The sequence below is a fragment of the Stegodyphus dumicola genome, chromosome 2 (genome assembly GCF_044657685.1).
Source record: "Stegodyphus dumicola isolate Sdum_Otavi_A_Nest chromosome 2, ASM4465768v1".
NCBI lineage: Eukaryota > Metazoa > Arthropoda > Arachnida > Araneae > Eresidae > Stegodyphus > Stegodyphus dumicola.
The window spans coordinates 273,384,301-273,402,563 of record NC_140769.1 but is presented as its reverse complement, the minus strand read 5'-3'; the positions used below and the strand labels follow the sequence as shown (position 1 = coordinate 273,402,563).

The 18,263-nt window shown below is 31.2% G+C and overlaps 1 protein-coding gene across 1 annotated transcript in view; it reads right to left on the bottom strand.

The window, feature by feature from the left end:
* LOC118200264 (ribosome biogenesis protein BMS1 homolog) overlaps positions 1-17,723 on the bottom strand; it is an 84,941-nt gene extending 67,218 nt beyond the window's left edge. Inside the window, exons 1-5 of the mRNA XM_085812163.1 lie at positions 17,516-17,723; positions 5,906-6,097; positions 5,455-5,645; positions 3,008-3,087; positions 151-339 (exon numbers count right to left, since the gene is read on the bottom strand). Coding sequence (XP_085668289.1) covers positions 151-339; positions 3,008-3,087; positions 5,455-5,645; positions 5,906-6,087 — 642 coding nt within the window. The 5' untranslated portion in view covers positions 6,088-6,097; positions 17,516-17,723. The remainder of the gene's footprint in view (positions 1-150; positions 340-3,007; positions 3,088-5,454; positions 5,646-5,905; positions 6,098-17,515) is intronic.
* Between the last annotated feature and the right edge of the window lie 540 nt (positions 17,724-18,263).

Sequence of the window (18,263 nt, the reverse complement as noted above, 5' to 3'; positions counted from 1 at the left end):
TGAATGGAGGGAGAAAAATTCAAATGTATTTATAACTGTGAAAATAAATAAAAGACTTCTACTTACTATTTCAATAACAATATTATATTAAATAGCTGCTTATGAATATTAATGCTCTGTAAACAATATAACAAAAATTAAAGTACTCACTAGTGGTATTTCTGCACGGAAACGTCTCTTTAATGTTTTTTTCGCACTTTGCAAGGCTTTTTTATTTTTGAACAGATCAAGGTGTGTTAAAACTCCCATTAAACGAGGCATTCCATGGACTTGACAAATATTCATGAATTCAAATGTCTCCATTTCAAAACCTGACTTAGCATCAATTAATAATAACACCTAAAAATTATTACACAAATTTTCAATAATTTCTTAATAAGTTAAGATAATGTGTGCATTTTCAGGAAGTAACTTTAAAACCAAAACCTGAACATAAATAAAATGAAACAGAAGTTATTACATTACATTAGTTAATTATAAAATGTGAAGGCAGTAAATATGCAATAACAATGAAACATCCTATTCAATTATAATATCACTATCTGAACATAAGTTTCTGGACAGCGTGTTGTTGGGATAAAAAATTGTATGGGCATAAACATTTTTAAATAATTAATGAAACAAATTAAACTATTTAATAAATCTGAAGTACATTTTAAGTATATTTGGCAATATCTTTCATGCCTTATCATGAAACAAACTTTCTTTGAAATTCTTTGCAAATCACTTTATCCGCAAAGCTGTCTCAAGCTTTTTTTTTTTTTTTTTTTTAACCAGTAAACTTTCAGAGGAATTCTTCAGATTTCACAATCTTTTTTTTCCTGACAATTGACAAAGAATTTAGCTTTTAACTCTGAAGCATGTAATTTAGGGAAGAAGTCTCCAAGGCGCTTGAAAACAGATAATCTGCATCTCAAATTTTGCTGACTTACTTCATCTTGTGGCAGTCAGCGGAACGATGGTTGATTTATTGCTTATAGTTATTCTGCGCTTTCTGTGTTTTTAGTGGAGGCTTTGCTCATGCTGAAATCTATAGGTTGAAATCAGAAGCATGGTGCAACAGACCACAGTGGCCTTGAGGTACAGAACCTGAGGCTGTGACATAGGAGAGGAATTCTCTACCACCAGTGAAAAAGAGCTCCTATGTGCTAGGCTGAATTGCTGAGCAGATATTCCACATACTACCCCAGCATCTGTATGCTAATGAATAGGGGCGACTTGTACAGTGTTTTGAGCCCATAGCATTAATGTGATTGTGATTCTGTTTAGCTTTGTTCAATTGGCACAGCTATTTGGGCCCATTTAAGACTTCTGGAGAAAGATGCCATGGGTGGCACGAATGATGTAGTTCATCAGACTACAGGTGGGCAGGTGGAGAAGGTTCATATTCCTATCATGTCAAAAAGGCACCACATTGGCTGTCCGGAAGCTATGATTGATTAATTGCTCGCAGCTATTCCATGCTTTCTGTGTTCCTAGTGCAGGCTTTGCTTGGGGTGAAATCTTTGGGTCAAATGTTAATTTAATGTCCCTTTTATTCCTTACAGTGTGTTGCCACTACTCACTTCAAAATCACCAAGTTTCTTAATCTAAAGATTAAAAAATATGAAATAGATAATAAATCAAATTTGAAATTCAAGATTTGGGCTTCCAGGTGCCCATATTCGAGTGGAGGAGTGCATTATTAAAAATTTGATGACTCTAGATATTGTTGTTTTTTTCACAATGTGAGAAAAATACATACATTCATGAAGATTTTTCATTATTTAATTGCTTTAAATATAACACAGGTCAATAATATTTGGTGGCAACAATATGAAAAATTATATAGCCATTTATAATGATTCGACACAAACTGCAATTTCGAGACTAACAGCCCTTCTGGGCTACTAACAAAATATATCAGTTATCCCTTAGCAACAATTCAAGAAAAAATTCAAAAAATTAAGTTAATAAAATATATCACTATATTAAATCTCAAATCCGAGAGATATTTATAAATTCAAGCTTAAATTAAATTTTATTTAAATCCTTTATAAGATTCTGTTGCACATTTTCAAACATAGTGATAACTCACTTGGCAGTCTAATAGGATCTGAAGTCTAATAAGAAGTTAGTATTACACAAGTTAGGGTGCTACCCATACAACTGAACAGCCTAAAATTTTACATATTAACACAGCCATTCAATAGCTATTCTCTCCTCATATGCTATAATCACATCATCACTCACTGATTATTCTGCTTAAACTCATTTAAAATAATTACATACATCTTTCTTGATTCTTGGATTTATGACTTTTAACCAAAGATCAACCATTGTTACTATCAAGCCATAATTACTGTTAGCAATTAAGAACACTACTAGCTTATCCCTAGCCTAGGCATCAATGCATATACTTTCACCATAATAGTGTTAAGTAGCAGAAATCTTCAATTAGTAATTACAACTACAGCTGTCCAATATCATGTGTGAGATGTTTAAAGATGATTTATGAAACTTTATATATTGTACCAATTAAACAACCTAAACAAGATTCACTAAACTTTATACATTGTACTTATTAACTAAGCAGCCCAAATCATAGAAAAGCATTTTGCACATAAAACGAAAACATTCCAAAGTAACATCTGTTTCAGAGTTAAAACAGTAGCCTGCATTTTATGCATAAATTCACAAAACTTTCATCAACAGCAAATACAATAAAACTATATCCTTTACCAAAAAATACAGATGAATCTATGAATTCATTTTACAGAAGCGATTTACTTTCTATTTAGTGAAGGTTGATCAATAATTTCTATGGCATTGTTATTATTATTAAATATATGTGTGTGGGCATTTTACATGTATATCAAAATTAATAAAAGATTGCTACAATATAACATTGTAATTATTATTATATACATGGAAGAGTTTTTCATACATATCAAAAAGGATAAAAGAATTGTTGTAATATAATTTAAAGAGGTATTGAAATAAAAAAAAAAAATAAAGTATATCTCACCATATCAGCAATTTTAGCAATATCAATCATGTTATTTATATCATTGTTGCATTCTATAAAAGTAACCCGCTTCTTTCTACCTAAAAATTTCAACATAACAATATATCAGTAACTATAACAACATATCAGTAAACTGTGTTTCATGACTTGATATATCTCACTGAAACAATGCATGCAAAATAATAACTAGCAAGCAACAGTTATTACATGAAAGTTATTATGATTATACTTCTTAATGCAGATACAATAACACAACATAAAATATACATAGCATTTACTGAATTGCAACTACCTCTTCATAATGCAAAAGATATTACCTGCAATGGAAATTATATTAAGCAAGTACAGTTAACGGTGCTAAGGCCATTAGAAAAGAAGCATGATTATGTTTTAATCTCACAGCACACATAGAAATAGGAGATGGTAATGATTAATGACTTCTCAAATGAGTATGATTATGGATACCTACGCCTGAAAGCCTCAATAACTCAGGCAGTATAACTGGTGTCAGATGCATCCAATCTAGTAGTCAATACGGAACAGTAAAAGAAAAAAACATGGAACAATGGCTACTAACAAGAACAACGCTCATTATGCCCATTTAATAAAGTCCCAGTATGCATTAAAACATTAGAATGAGAAACAAGCATAAAATACAGAGCTTTACAAATCTGAACATAGCATTAGTTTTGAAAACCTTTCTATCAAATCAGCATTTAGAAGTTGCAGGTAGTATGAAACTATGGAAATTCATTACCCTTATCCTAATATGATTATGTATGTGGCACAAACAAGCATATATATAAACTTCCAAAACAAATGCCTCGCAAGTCACCCATTCCTAATGAAACATCATAACCTGCTTCACTTAGTTTGGGCTCACAATTATGTTAACTGAACAGTTGACATTCAGAAAAGGAACTTTCACTTCAGTAAACTGAAATGTCTGCTGTACCAAACAGATAGGAACATGTCCATGCTTCACAGATATAGCACAATATTTTGTACCAGTATGAACCTGTGGATCATTTGTGCAAAGAGAATATTGTACAAATAGTAGGAAAATATTTCTGTTGCATTATCTAGGATCACTATAGACCCCCACATGATATTTTTTGCATATTATAAGGTGCAAAGACTATGATGCAACATTTCGATTTAACTGAATCTAGTATTTTCCATGATTACAATGTACAGAGATACTGAGAAAATATTACGTTTAATTGGCTATAGAAATATTCTGCAGAGATGCACCATACAGACAAGTGCTTCTTATTTTTTTTCCATTAATGACCCTTTTTTATCATCAAGACTTTTTCAGAACCTCAAGTGTTAAATATAGAATAAAGATAAAAATACAAATATTTTCCCATAAATAATATATTTCTTTGGTAAGCAATATACATATGGTAAGAAGCAGTTTAAGATTTGTTTCAAGTATTAGTTAAATTAACAGAAGAAAATCCCATTTTAATGAGATAGATATACTGTATAACTGCATGGCAAATTAAATCTTGGTGCAATATTTGACATTGTTAGTCAACAGTTCAACAAATTCCTCCTGGGCTTTATGACAAGTGATTAATCTCACTGATGCTAAAGTTAATTTTGATCCAAGAAAACTGTGTTTCTACAGTTTTCAAGTGATCTCTAATAAATTTTGCTATTAAATTTCATCAGTTACAAAACTGCTGATAGTTGAAAACGTTTCTAATGAATAATTTTCCACTCTATTCTTACAAATACTCTTCTTTTAATAAAACCTTAATATATAAATCCTTACAACATGCTGTGCATTTGTGACAGATTTTGATTCTGAAATAACTTATACATTTAAATCGCAAAGCAGGACAACTATTACAATATGCTTAATGGTATTTTTCAGTATTTAAACATGATACACAACTGAAATTGACAAGTATTACAATTTTGTAGCTGCACTGTACAGAAAATGTAATATATTAAATTAAAGATAATGAAGGGATTAACACTTCTTTCAATTCACATACTTGAATTACATTTTCGTGATCCTAACATTTCGCATTATTACCCCATTTAAAGTTACAATCCACAGTTTATGAAATGCTGATACAGATGAATATAATTTTCTCATCTCAGTGTCATGTAACATCTATGTGTAGAAACTAAGTATTTTAGAACACAGCTTTTGAATCAAGGACCTTGCTCCAACATCCATTGATTCATTATAGATTGCTACCTAATATATATGAGGTCAGATCCTCTTGGATGCACATCAGCATCTAATGAGAACCATGCCTCATCTCAAGGTCATCCTACTAACTGACAGCTGTTGCATACTTAGCCAGAATTAAAGACAAACATCCTCAGTAGTCCTAGTGCCTCAGTAGGATGAACAAAGCATTCAAAAGGTAGTTACAATTCAATACACACTCAGTAAATGTTCTTTACACAAAAATTTTTATTACCAGATACTAAAGTAACAGGGCCCTGAATGGAAGTTATCTTCTGTTTAGTAAAATTTTTTATTAAGCCTTTTAGTAGACTGGTCTTGCCTACTTTAGGAGGTCCAACAATGGCTACAACAGCAGGTGGAGGATTTTCAGGCATACGATCAACAGTAGGCATTTTGTAACCCTTGCTCTTTATATCCATTGTCCTGAAATGATTTTCATTAATAAAAATATATTAAATAATAAAATAGTTTATTTTATAGGATGAGAAAGATAACAGAAGTGAACAGCAGTAGATATTTAATGCAATAATTATAAAATTCCACAAAAATTTAATGCAAATATTGTACAAGTAAAAAGTTATAAAATATACCTTAAAGTTAAAAATAGTTTAATAATTGTCAATGGTCCAAAAGAAGACTTTTAAAATAAAACGCTAGTTTGGCTATTACGGAGCACAGTTTACCTGCGAAACATCCTTTCAGCTTTCGTAGCTGACTGAATGGCAAAAGCTTTCGGATTTCTTTGCCTTGCCGTCAAATCTTGCTCATGATGCTTTTTCTTTTTGGCATCTTTCTTCTTTGCTTTGCGGCCACTGTGGGCCACTCGATGGGCCTTATGTGTTTCAGACTTATCCATATCAGCCATAGTGTAATTCCTACAAAATGCAATAAACATAGAGACATAAAGCATTTAGAAATATACAAAAGATGACACTAACATCTCAAATCTAAACTATAATTATAACTCAAATCTTAAATTTAAGTAACATTACATTTTAATGTGAATCTAAATGTAAATGATTACTTACGAATGTGAACTACCTTTAGGCATATGTTTTCCTGCCTTTCATAAAATTAATGCCTTAAAAATCATAATCCAGACCTCAAAGCTACAAACTTTCTGCGCATGCGCGTAAGACCTTTACGGCTGCGAATATACATGTGCGCAAAATATGTTTACGAATGTGCGTTTAATGTATAACGGATGGTATAAGCTAAGCTAAAATTATCTAATTCAGTTAATGTTGCAGATTGCGTTGTTCCTTAACCTTCGAATTGGATTCGGCTTATTATTTTTTGCAGACTGTTAGAGCAATTTTATAAAAGTAAGCTTGAACTTTCAATTATGTCAAATAGAATTTCTGATATATATTTACTATTATGTAAAGGATCTACAAAGCAAAAGTGTGTTTCGAAGTCCATTAAACAAAATGTGGAATGGCTGCAAAAAATGAATAAAGGCATATCCTTTGTTTATCTAAACTTTAACGTTTGTTTATCTAAACTTTGTTTATCTTTAACGCTGCGGCATGCAATGAATTGGAAGTTGATCCGTCAGCACTATCCTTATCTTCAGGGCAGATGTTTTCATTTTATTTGGCTTATAATTCCTTACTAAATGCATTATTTCATCTCGATGTACTCTGTCTTTGATATGATTTAAATCAAATTCCTCATCATTATAATTCGCTTCCGATAGCGAAGAAAGTGACAGAGGTTATTGAAAACGAAAAAATTTCGATCGACAAATTAGTCGGTATTCTCGACACAGCAATTATAGGACTTGAATAGCGGAACTTTGTGACTGAATAAGAAATTCTGTCTGTTTATAGAATTAAAGAGAATGTATCATCACATAAAAAACGAAAGGTACTTTTCCGTTTTGCCGACACAAGCGATAAAGTCGCCAATAATGGTACAACCGATGCCAAACGGAATATTCTCGCTGGTAACCTTTTACGCCTCATTTTGAAAACAAGTCGCAGCTTTTCTTATCAGATTGATTGTTTCTTTCAATACTGGCATATAATTACATAGAATTTTTATCAGATAGTTCAGTTTTATGTCAAAGGCCATTTTCGGTAATTAAGTCAATTAGGATGCAATCACAGCGCTTACCCGAAGCTGAAAATATAGAAAAGGTAAAGTCAAGGGTTAAATTCATCAATTCTAATGAGAATGCATTAGCGAAGTAAAGCACTGCAGTTTTACATAATTTCTGAGTAAGCTATTCGTACGAATTGAAATATTTCTTGCATTTAAACTTGTGCTCCAAATTAAGATTTAACTTGAAATTAATGTAGATAATTACTGAGAGCATTAGATTTTTGTAGAGTAGTTTACGTGAGATGAGATCGCTTGGGGGTCACGTGACATGAACCGGCGAATCAGAATGTTGAACCATGAAAACATAGTAAATTCTTAAATTGATGTCTTTTTACAAATTTATTGTCTTTATTTATTGGCTTTTTATAAAATTTTCAGCGATATTAAAATGTTTATGCCTTCAAAAAAAAAAAAAAAAAAAGAATTCTTAGAACTAAAATTTTTTTAATATTTTTTGTGTATACTGTATGTTGTCGCCAATAAATTGTGCTTGGCGAAATTTGCGCCGGTGAAACAGAAAAGTACCAAACAAAACAACTTACATTGAAAGAAATGTTTAATAAAGTAAACAAATAAATATTAAGGTTTTTTTTTTTTTTTTTTGGTAAATTTTGATACCCTTTAGATCATAATTGTTCTTTATTTCATAAATTACGGTTTCATATTTTTAATTTTATAATTTCGGCATGCCATCTTACCAGATTTAAACTGATGATCTATAATCCGGAATCGCCGAAATCCCGACAAGTCCAGATTAATGACTTTTGACTGTATTCCTTTTTAAACAGTAATGTTATAAATATAAAGGAAGACAGACCTAAGCATAGCTGCAAATTGTTGAATTAATGATAAATTTTGATAAATAAAAAAATTGAATTACTGATAAATAAAAAATTCAAAATAAATAATGTTATTTATTTTGAATAATAAATTATAAAAATTAACAAAAAAATAATAATACCTCTTTACATATTACATTTTTTGCAGAACAATTTTTCAGAAACCAAAAATTGGATTTATACAGAAAATTAATAATTTTGAATTTTGCATCTCAATATTCAGTTCAGCTTATTAAAATTTTAAAAGCTTATTTAAATTTATACAATTAGTTAATGAATGAGCTTCAAGTTTCAAAACTCTGTCATGCTTTCAGATTTTCATTACTTTAAATGTTAATTAATGCCTAATACGATTTTTTGGCACTTTTCCATTAAAGACATTTCATGCATTTTTGGTGTTACATTGGTGCATCTTGGTTTATTTCTTTTCAATACTTTTGGCTGCTTGTTGAGAGAAAACAAAGAATGGGAGCAACAAAAAAGAACACCCTAATTTCACAATAAAATCTTCCAAAAATCCATTGTGGCCTACCCCTTTTTTTTTTTTTTTTTTTTTTTGTAAATAACATTTCATGAATTTCCATAACTTTGTCGCATCCATTAATTTTAATGTTAAGACATATAAATAACAAGTAATACCTCTCTTATGTAATTATTCCAATCACCTACTGTGCTATGATTCTTCTGGAGTAACTTTGATTTGCAAAACTCAATAGATATTAACCCCTGACACGATTTGGAAATGTTTTAAGTATGGGAGTAATGAAAGGAATGCTTAATTCCACAAATCACACTTGTGTTCAGACATTTCAGCTTCGATTCACTCTTTAACCACTTGCCTGATTATCCCGAGTTATCTCGGGTTCGTATATATTGCAGTTAATTATTATCCCGAGAAAACTCGGGCGAAGCAGAATTTGTTAGTACAAATTCTTTTATCACGGTTTTACTCGGTCTGGAGGAAATGAAAGGAAATATTTAGCTTTGATTGGCAGTTTGCCAAATTTTGTTGGTTGCACGGTTCTTTTGGAGGGACTGGTCGCGTGTTTCACTATTGTATATTTCTTGTACTATTGTGTATTTCACTATTGTGGATTAGTAATGTATAAAGAAGGATGCATGCGTTGGAAAAAAATAAAATAATGGCGATGATGGAAGATAGCGAAAGCAATGATTTTTCAGATAGTGATTATGAAAAGGTGGTGAAAGAAAAAAAATAATGGCTATGATGGAAGATAGCAAAAGCAATGATTTTTCAGATAGTGATTATGAAAAGGTGGTGGAAAAAAAAATCAAATCCAATGAGACAGTGTACTCTGTGCTCCCGTAAAAGAGATTCCAGCGGTAAGCCAGTAAGAAAAGAGACCAGATACCACTGTAGAAAGTCAGGTATCACTCTGTGTTGTCCCTTGTTTCAAAAACTATCATACAAAGATTAATATTTAACTTTTTTTCATTTGCCCGAGATAACTCGGGATAGTAAACTAATATTAAAAAAAAATGCTTTTACACCTTCAAAAAACTAAAAATTCAACTTAAAACCTACATATTTTGATTTGTTTCGTTTTGCTGTATTTAATAATAAAATAAAAAAAATGTGATGATTTTTTGCAATTTTTTTCAAAAAAAATTTGTAAGGGAAGCGGTTAATTTCATGAGGTAGTCATTTGAACACAATCTTTACTTATAAAGAACATCTCTTTCTTGAAAAAATGATACCAGCTGCTTGTTCATCTCTTTGCAAATTCCAAGTTATGGAAGCCAGTGAAATGCAAAATAAAGCTGATTAGGTAAAAAAAATGTAATCATGTAAGCTAGATAAGATTAATCAATAATGCAAAGCAATTCAAGAGATTCCCATGTACAGAGTGATTACTTTATGTTTTTGCTACCTAATTTTTTTGTTTTGGATTTTTAGCTTTATGGCACCATGGAGTTTCTCACCAAAAATATTTGTCGCCAAGCGAGGACGTATATAAAAGTTAAAAAAAAATTAAATGTATCATGTCCAATTTAATAGCATTATGATCATTAAGCACATCATATTACACAAGTCAAACAATATGATGAACCTAACATAAAATGCATATGATTTTAATTCCTTTAAATTAAACATTCTGCATTACGTTTTCTTGCATACTGGAATCATTATCTTAGCTTTGCTAAGTAAATTACAGTTATATTAGTATCTCCTCAATTAGTTCCGATTAGTAATAAAAAATATCATCAAAAAAGACATGTTGATGAATGTAATGTAGTAAAATTTAAAAATAAATTGGCTTTAATTGTTGCTTGACTTCCAGCTAAGGGGGTGGATTTTTATATTAAATTCCTCTGAAATGTCACCAATATAAGCTGCACAAGTAAAAGGAAGAAACTTAGATGTACATAAATATTATACATTGAAATATGCAAATAAAATCATTTTTATGAAATTGATGTTAACATAAGAAACATGCAATATACTTGCTATTATATACAGTCAAACTTTTATTTAATCTTTTTTATAAGTGTCTTTATTTGCTTTACTACTATCTATCTGATTTATAAATGTGTTAATGTTATCTATCTGTTTTATAATGTGTTAATGTACTATCTTTCTGTTAACTTAGTTTTTTCCCCTAAAGTATGCTTTTTGAGTTTTTGTATAAAAATAATTGCCAAAAAGCATAGTGTATTCTCTATTTAATAGAGATTTCTAAAAATCACCTTGTCATATTTTTCAATGACTTTTATACCTTTCTATAAAAAAGTACTGTTAAGCATTCAAGTAACCATTACATTTTATAACTTTTTTTTTTTTTTCCCCTATTAAGGAAATGAGAGACTTTTATAGCCATTATAAACTACACACAGGATACAGTCACCAAACAACATGATTTATTGCAAATAATAGACATGCCAACTTAATCAGACACTTTGTTTTTATGTAAACACAATTAATTCAGTCTGTTTAGGTTTTTGTAAAAAGGATTATAAGGTAACTGCTATTTATATGTTTTTCCCACAAATTTTCAAAAAACGTATTAAAATTTTAAACCTACTTTCTAAGAACAGCATGTAGTGCAGCTGTTCTTAGAAAGTTTCAAAATTACAGGATCCTGGGATCAAGAATGTGAACATTAATGGCATGATATGCGACTTTATTCTAAAACATTAAACAATGGTGATGTAATGTGAAACATTATTACAGTCAAAAGTCGTTAATTCGGACACCCATAATCCGGAATGATCATTAATCCAGACCTCAAAGCTAAAAACTTTCTGTGCATGCGCCGCGTTGGCACATGCGCACAGGCGTTTTACGTGTGCGCGTAAGACCTTGACTACTGCGCATAATCGTGTGCGCAAGTGCAGAATATGTTTTCGCCTGTGCGTTTAATGTATAACGGACGGTGTAAGCTAAAATTATCTAATTATCTATTTCAGTTAATGTTAATGATTGCGTTGTTCCTTAATCTTCGAATTGGATCCCGCTTATTATTTTTTGCAGACTGTAAGAGCAATTTTATAAAAGTAAACTTGAACTTTCGATTTTGTCAAATAGAATTTCCGATGCTGGAACTTCCAAAGGATCTACAAAACGAAAGTATGTTTCGATGTCCAACAAACAAAAAGTGGAATTGCTGCAAAAAATGGATAAAGACATGAAGAATGTGACAGAGAGGTTAGTGAAAACGAAAAAATTTCGATTGACAAGTTAGTCGGTATTCTCGGCACAGCAATTAACGGGACTTGAACAGCGGAACTTTGTAACTGAACAAGAAATTATGTCTGTTTATAGAATTAAAGAGAAAGTATTATCACATAAAACGAAGCAACTTAAACAACTTACATTGAAAGAAATGTTTAATAAAGTAAACAAATAAATATTAAGCTTTTTTTTGTGTGTGTGTGAATTTTGATACCCTTTAGATCATAATTGTTCTTTATTTCATAAATTACAGTTTCATATTTTTAATTTTAGAATTTCTGCATGCCATCTTATGAGATTTAAACTGATGATCTATAATCCGGAGTCGCCGAAGTCCCGACGAGTCCGGATTAATGACTTTTGACTGTGTAAGTTATTTTGCTTTTTATATGCTATATCCATAATTTTTATCTGTTGATTATCTATCTACATAAATGATCTGTTGCTTTACACATCTGCTGGAATGACTGGTGAGAGTTTGGTTCATGATCCTAGGGATTTCAACACGTTTTAATTTCATATGTTTAAGATTTATAAAATAAGTCAGCTTTCATGTCTGAAATACATATTTTTTCAAAATTCCACATAATTTTAAGTGTAGGCTTTTGATATTCAAGTTGATTATAAACAAGATAACTATTTTTAATAATTTTAGAACAAAAATTTCTTCCATTCATTTGACTTTTCTACTATGAATTGCACTTGTGCTGGTTAGAGTAGACTTTAAGGTACCTCTTGTGTTACGGCGAAGTTGTTGTTTCATTTATGGTAGGCTGAGATAATGTTATGGAAACCCTATTGCGACGTAACCGGGTGCATGATTCTGGGAAATTTTGAAACATCGGATGTTTTGTAAGCACTTTTGTGGTGTGTGTTGGTTTTATTGTTTAGACCGTAGAATGGCTGAATGCAGTAAGATTAATTTGAATTTTCTGTACGATTTGGAACGAAAGGGGAAAAGAGAGTTAATTGACTGGTGTGTAAATGAAGGTTTACCTAGTAGCCATTATAAGTATCCTGTACGTAGGAAGAAAATGCGTATGGTCAAACGCTGAACGATGTCGGCAGTACGAAGGATATTTTTGTGAATTTATGTGGTGATGCCTCTATACAGATTCCAGTTCAGGTACTTTTAGGAAGTTTTTGGATTTTAGGAAGGATATGCGTCTAGTCCAACGTAAAAACCATTTAGATGGATTTTAATGGGTTTGCATTTGTGCCACATACTAAAGACGAAGGAACTCCTAAATAGGGTAAGTGGATATTTGCTTTTTGTAGTGCTTAAATGTATAACACGTTTTTTACTTTATGTTATTTTTATTGTTTGGTTTAAAATGTAATTTATTGAGATTATGTATTTTTTGTTTGCCTATATTATAGAATTAATCGGGTGCTCCTTTGGCTTTTTAAGAGAAAATATATCGATGTGTACATGGACAAAGTGAAGGGAGTGCGCAATGCAAGTTTGTGCAATTCTTGGATTTTTCTTAAGTGAAAATAGGTCGACGTGTACATGGACACAGTCGAGAGAGTGCGCAATGCCATTTTTGTGCAATTCGGGAATTTTTTTTCTAAGTGAAAATAGGTCGATGTGTACATGGATACCGAGTTTGTGCAATTCTTTGTCTTGTTATTTTGGCTTTGTGTAGCGGCAATTTTTGAAAAATCGCCACTATGCAAGCCAAAATAATAAGTCAACTCGGTATCCATGTCCCGCCAAAAATCGCCAAGAGGTACCCTAAAATATACTTTTACCCTTATACTCAATTGTGCATAATTTTCACATATCCGGCAATTGATATTCTCAAGCTTTGCAAGTTAAGCTTTTACTGTATACTTTATTATAACTACAGTCCTCACACAGAAAAAGTATATAGGATTTATAAAAAGGAAAGGAAATAAAATGGAAGATAAACACCTAGACTTATTAATATACGAGGGAAAAAAATCAAACAAAGTTTGATACACAATTTAAATAAAATTCTACCAATTTCGAGGATGATCAAAAAAATTTTTAGGTTCTTAAGAGGTGTGTCTAAACACCCTTGAAACTGATACTGTTAAATTCTAATGCCAAAATAAAATTGCTTTTTGCCAATTTTAAAAGTAAAGGTTTTGGAATCAAGAAAAAGAAACTGTCATTATCTCTCTATTATCAGAAATTTTCTAAGTTTCAAAGTTTTCTAAAAAAAAGGGGGAAGGAAGAAATAAAAAGAGAGAGAATAATCACTGAAATATTTCCTACAAACTGGTTCTGAATCTTTTTTCTTCAACACAGCTATAAGCATGGCAATGTATTAAATGTTCAGTAAGAATAGAATTGTAGTGTTTGCACGTTATAATATTGTTCGCATGTTGAAGTTTTTTTATACTATTTTTCATAGTAACTCATTTTTAGGTTATTTACTGAAAGCTAAAAACAGTCAAAATTAAACCGTTTTAAAAATGAAATGTCTATTTTTAAAAAGGTAAATGAAGACCAGAAGATGGATATTTCACCAAAGTTTATTATTCCACTAAACAGTTTATCAGCCATCCAAAAAAGGAGGGTGAAGTTTTGACAAGACAAAAATCTAAGCAATAAAAAAAAATTGGGTGCTTGTCTTCTGCAGCAGCTTAGGAAAGAATGTTAATTTGGTACTTTTCTACACTGGCCAGTAACAAACATTTATGGTTACAATCTGAACACAAGCATTTTTCATCTACTCTTGCTTTTAAAATATAAGGACTTTTTGTCTGCACTCATAGTTCATGTTTTTAGAGCCAGTTAAAGTTTTCACTTTTAAATACAGTAGGTTTTTCCTAGTTACTGATCTGCACATATGTTTTCTTTTACTGTCAATTTTAAAATACAAGTTTTTCATGTGTGCTTGTTATTCACGTTCCTTTGGCTAGTGAAAATTTCTGCTTTTTAAGTTCTAGCAGTTTTTCACTGCAAATTTTTAACTATTTTCAATATAGTGTTAACTGAAAAGGAAGCTATAGCATTTTTACAAGGGGGAAAAAAAAGGCATTTCATCCAAATAAAGAATTTGGGGAAATGGAATATAACACACAATTAAATGAATCACTATCATACTATCAGACTAGAACCATCATTTATTTCCAGTTCTGTTGCAAAAAGTCAGCTACAGAATGCCACCAAAGCAGCTTAGGTACTAATACTGTATGATACCACACTATGAAAGTTTGGTACTGAAAGTGCAAAAACAAGGACCATGGCACTGAAGAAGCAGAGTGCCCTGGCCAGCCTACTGATGTTGTTCAGGCCCATCTGCAAGAACTTCTGGAAGAAGATCAGTATGCAGCCACTCAAGAGTTTGCTAAGGAGTTAAACATTAGTACCATGTCTATTAGCATTGCATAAACTTGATATCAAGTTCAATCGCTGGATGCCGCATGAGCTGACTCGAGCACATAAAAACAGGCATTGTTTGGGCCTGCACTGATATGCTCGAATATCAACACAAGAACAAAGTTCTGAACTGTATCATCCCTTGTGATGAAATATGGATTTACTTTAACAACACAGGCTGAAAAAGGGACTTAGTCTGCCCCCAGTCCACAAAACACAACTTAACTAATAAAAAGATCATGTTTTGTATCTGGTGGGATTGTCGTGTTATTATCAAGAAAGAGCATCTGGAAAAAGGTAAAACCCTTGGCATTAAGGTGTACAGCGGGATGCTAATCTATGTTGACACTGCTATCAAGAAAAACATCGAACTAAGTTTCGGAACTAAAAGGCAATGTTCCATCAAGATAATACAAGACCACATGTGTCTGCATTCTCTGGCTGGATTTTGTATGGACTCGAATAGGAACCATTCTGCACAGGATGTCTGAAATGAAATAAAAGTTTATCTCCTTTTGGACTCGTAGCCCCGTGGTGAAGGCTTTTAAAAACTACCTGAAAGCATTGGCAGAAAATTAGAGATTTGGGTGCTGATTACTACCCACACTAAAGGTATTGCTTTCATGTTTTTTTTTTTTTTTTTTTTTTTTCCTATCATTATTAAAAAAGTTTTTTGGCAGAAAACTTTCATTACAACCAGATATATGATTTAGCATATTGTAACATATAGAACTGTTACTAATTATAGCAAACTGTAGCAGAATTTTAATTTTGGGTACTATTCGGTTTTGAGGGCCGTAAAAAATCGTCAAACTATTGTTGATGCCAGTGCTGCAAAAAATAATTGTGGCAACCCTAATGCAAGAAAGGAAGTATAATAGTAAATAACTATCTAAGATTGATGTTTTAATTTAGATGAAAGGTTAATTTCATATAATACTTTTTTATTATTATAATTTATATAAAAAAGACTAAACCTGACTGAATGGAAGCATAAGAGTAAATAACTATTTCAGATCATTATTATAATTTATATAAAAATTGCTAAACATAACTGAATGGATGGCTGCATCGCTACCGAGTTATCGCTAAAGCATAGTTTCATCTCGTTAGTTGCTCAGACATAATTTTCCATAATGAATAATGCGTTTTCTTTGAAAAAATTCTTGGTTTAAGTGCAGAATCTTCCACTTATTTGTTTGTCACTTTTAACAAGGGTAAAAATAAAAACAATTGGATTTTTGTCAATTTTCTTTTACTTTATAAGTGAAAATAGGTCAATGTGTACATAGATAAAGTCAAGGATGCACGCAGTGCCATTTTTGTGCAATTCTGGGATTTTTTTTTTTTTTTTTTTTTTTTAAGTGAAAATAGGTTGCTGTGTACATGGATACCGAGTATGTGCAATGTTTAAAAACCCCGTCAAGCAGTGGTTGATTCTGCACTTTCCCAAAAATTCTATTGCAGACTTTTCATCATGGGCAATTCCCAAATTGTTCAATCCATAGGATATCAAAAAAGAATTTAAAAAATAAACTAGTATTTCAACGGCATCTTAAGAAATATAAAACTATATAAACTTACGTAATGTGAAATCAGTGCGTACGCTAGATTTGGCGCACTGTTTTAAATGGGTGCGTTTGTTAGATTTGGTGCTTTTGTGCATACATTTTCACTCCAATTTTTTTACGGTCCTCAAAATGGAACAGTACCTTATTTTGTTATAACAAACTATAGCAGTTTCAAATATATAATCCAGATAAAATTACCAAATTTTCCCCAGCATAAATTTAAAATAATAAATTTGAATCAAGTAGCATACATATATATATATATATTTTTTTTCTAGAGTAAGCTCTGTTTTGCATTACAGTAGATATTACAGTTGTATTTACAGTTGCAGATGATATCTCCACAACAGCCATCCTACAAAATATACATAATCTACTTTTCAAAATTTTGAATTTTTTATTGATCGACTAACAAAACTTCTTCTAACTACCTCTTCACTTCATCTTAATGTCAAATTTTGCTTCTCATGTTGTCTTACAAGGCTGTATAACTTACAAAATCAAACACTATCTTAAAACTGATATAAATTTTTCGTAGTTTCCTAGATTACACCTATTAAAATATGATAATCTCAAACACTCAGCTTTTTCTCAAGTACAAAAATACATGTCTCTTGGGGTCTAGGATTTGGAATTAGAAAAAATTAATTCTTTGGCTGCCTTAGAAACAAATAGTGTCTTCCAACCATCTCATCTTCTTCCTCGCTAACAAATAAGAGTACACTTACCTACTGTCTAATCATCAACAAGTTGTAAATACTTGTCCCGATTTAAGTTTACGTCCCAATTTAAGTTACCTTCCTTCTTATTCACACGTGCTACCAAATTCAAAACACAAGTTCGGTGCACGTGTATTATAAATCATTTCCCAGGAAGTGCAAAATATTAACACCAATGTGAAAATAAATACTCAAATCAAACTGGAAAAAGCAATGGAATCGCTTTGAAAAATTTAAAACATATTTTCGCTTCGAATTAAATTTCTTTGCTTAAAATGAATTTATGATAACTTATAATGAACTATTAACGAAGTTTTCTGTAAAGCGCAACAAAGAGGGCGCTTAAATCGCAGATACGGCGGAAGATTTCGTTTCTAGTGTTGTTGTGTTTGTTTATATTTTGAAATTCATCGGATTTGTTTAATTATTTTGTTTTATTCTCCTAAATTTAGAAAAATGTGCCAAAAAAAAAAGAAAAGAAATATAAAGTTCAATCGCTTTTTTTCAAACACCGTTTTGTGGCAGTGGGAAGAGCAAAAACTAATTTGCTGTTTATTAACTTGCCTTTCATACGCAGTACTGGACTGCAAACAATCTACTCTTTGCAGTAAATATTTTAATATAGATAAAAAATATTTATATGTATTATGTCATTACAATGAATATATATAAGCATACATCATAATCTAAATGTATCAGTGGCATGTAACGCATCTTTGAAGAATGAATAAGGTATTTTGTGATGCTTTGGCGACAA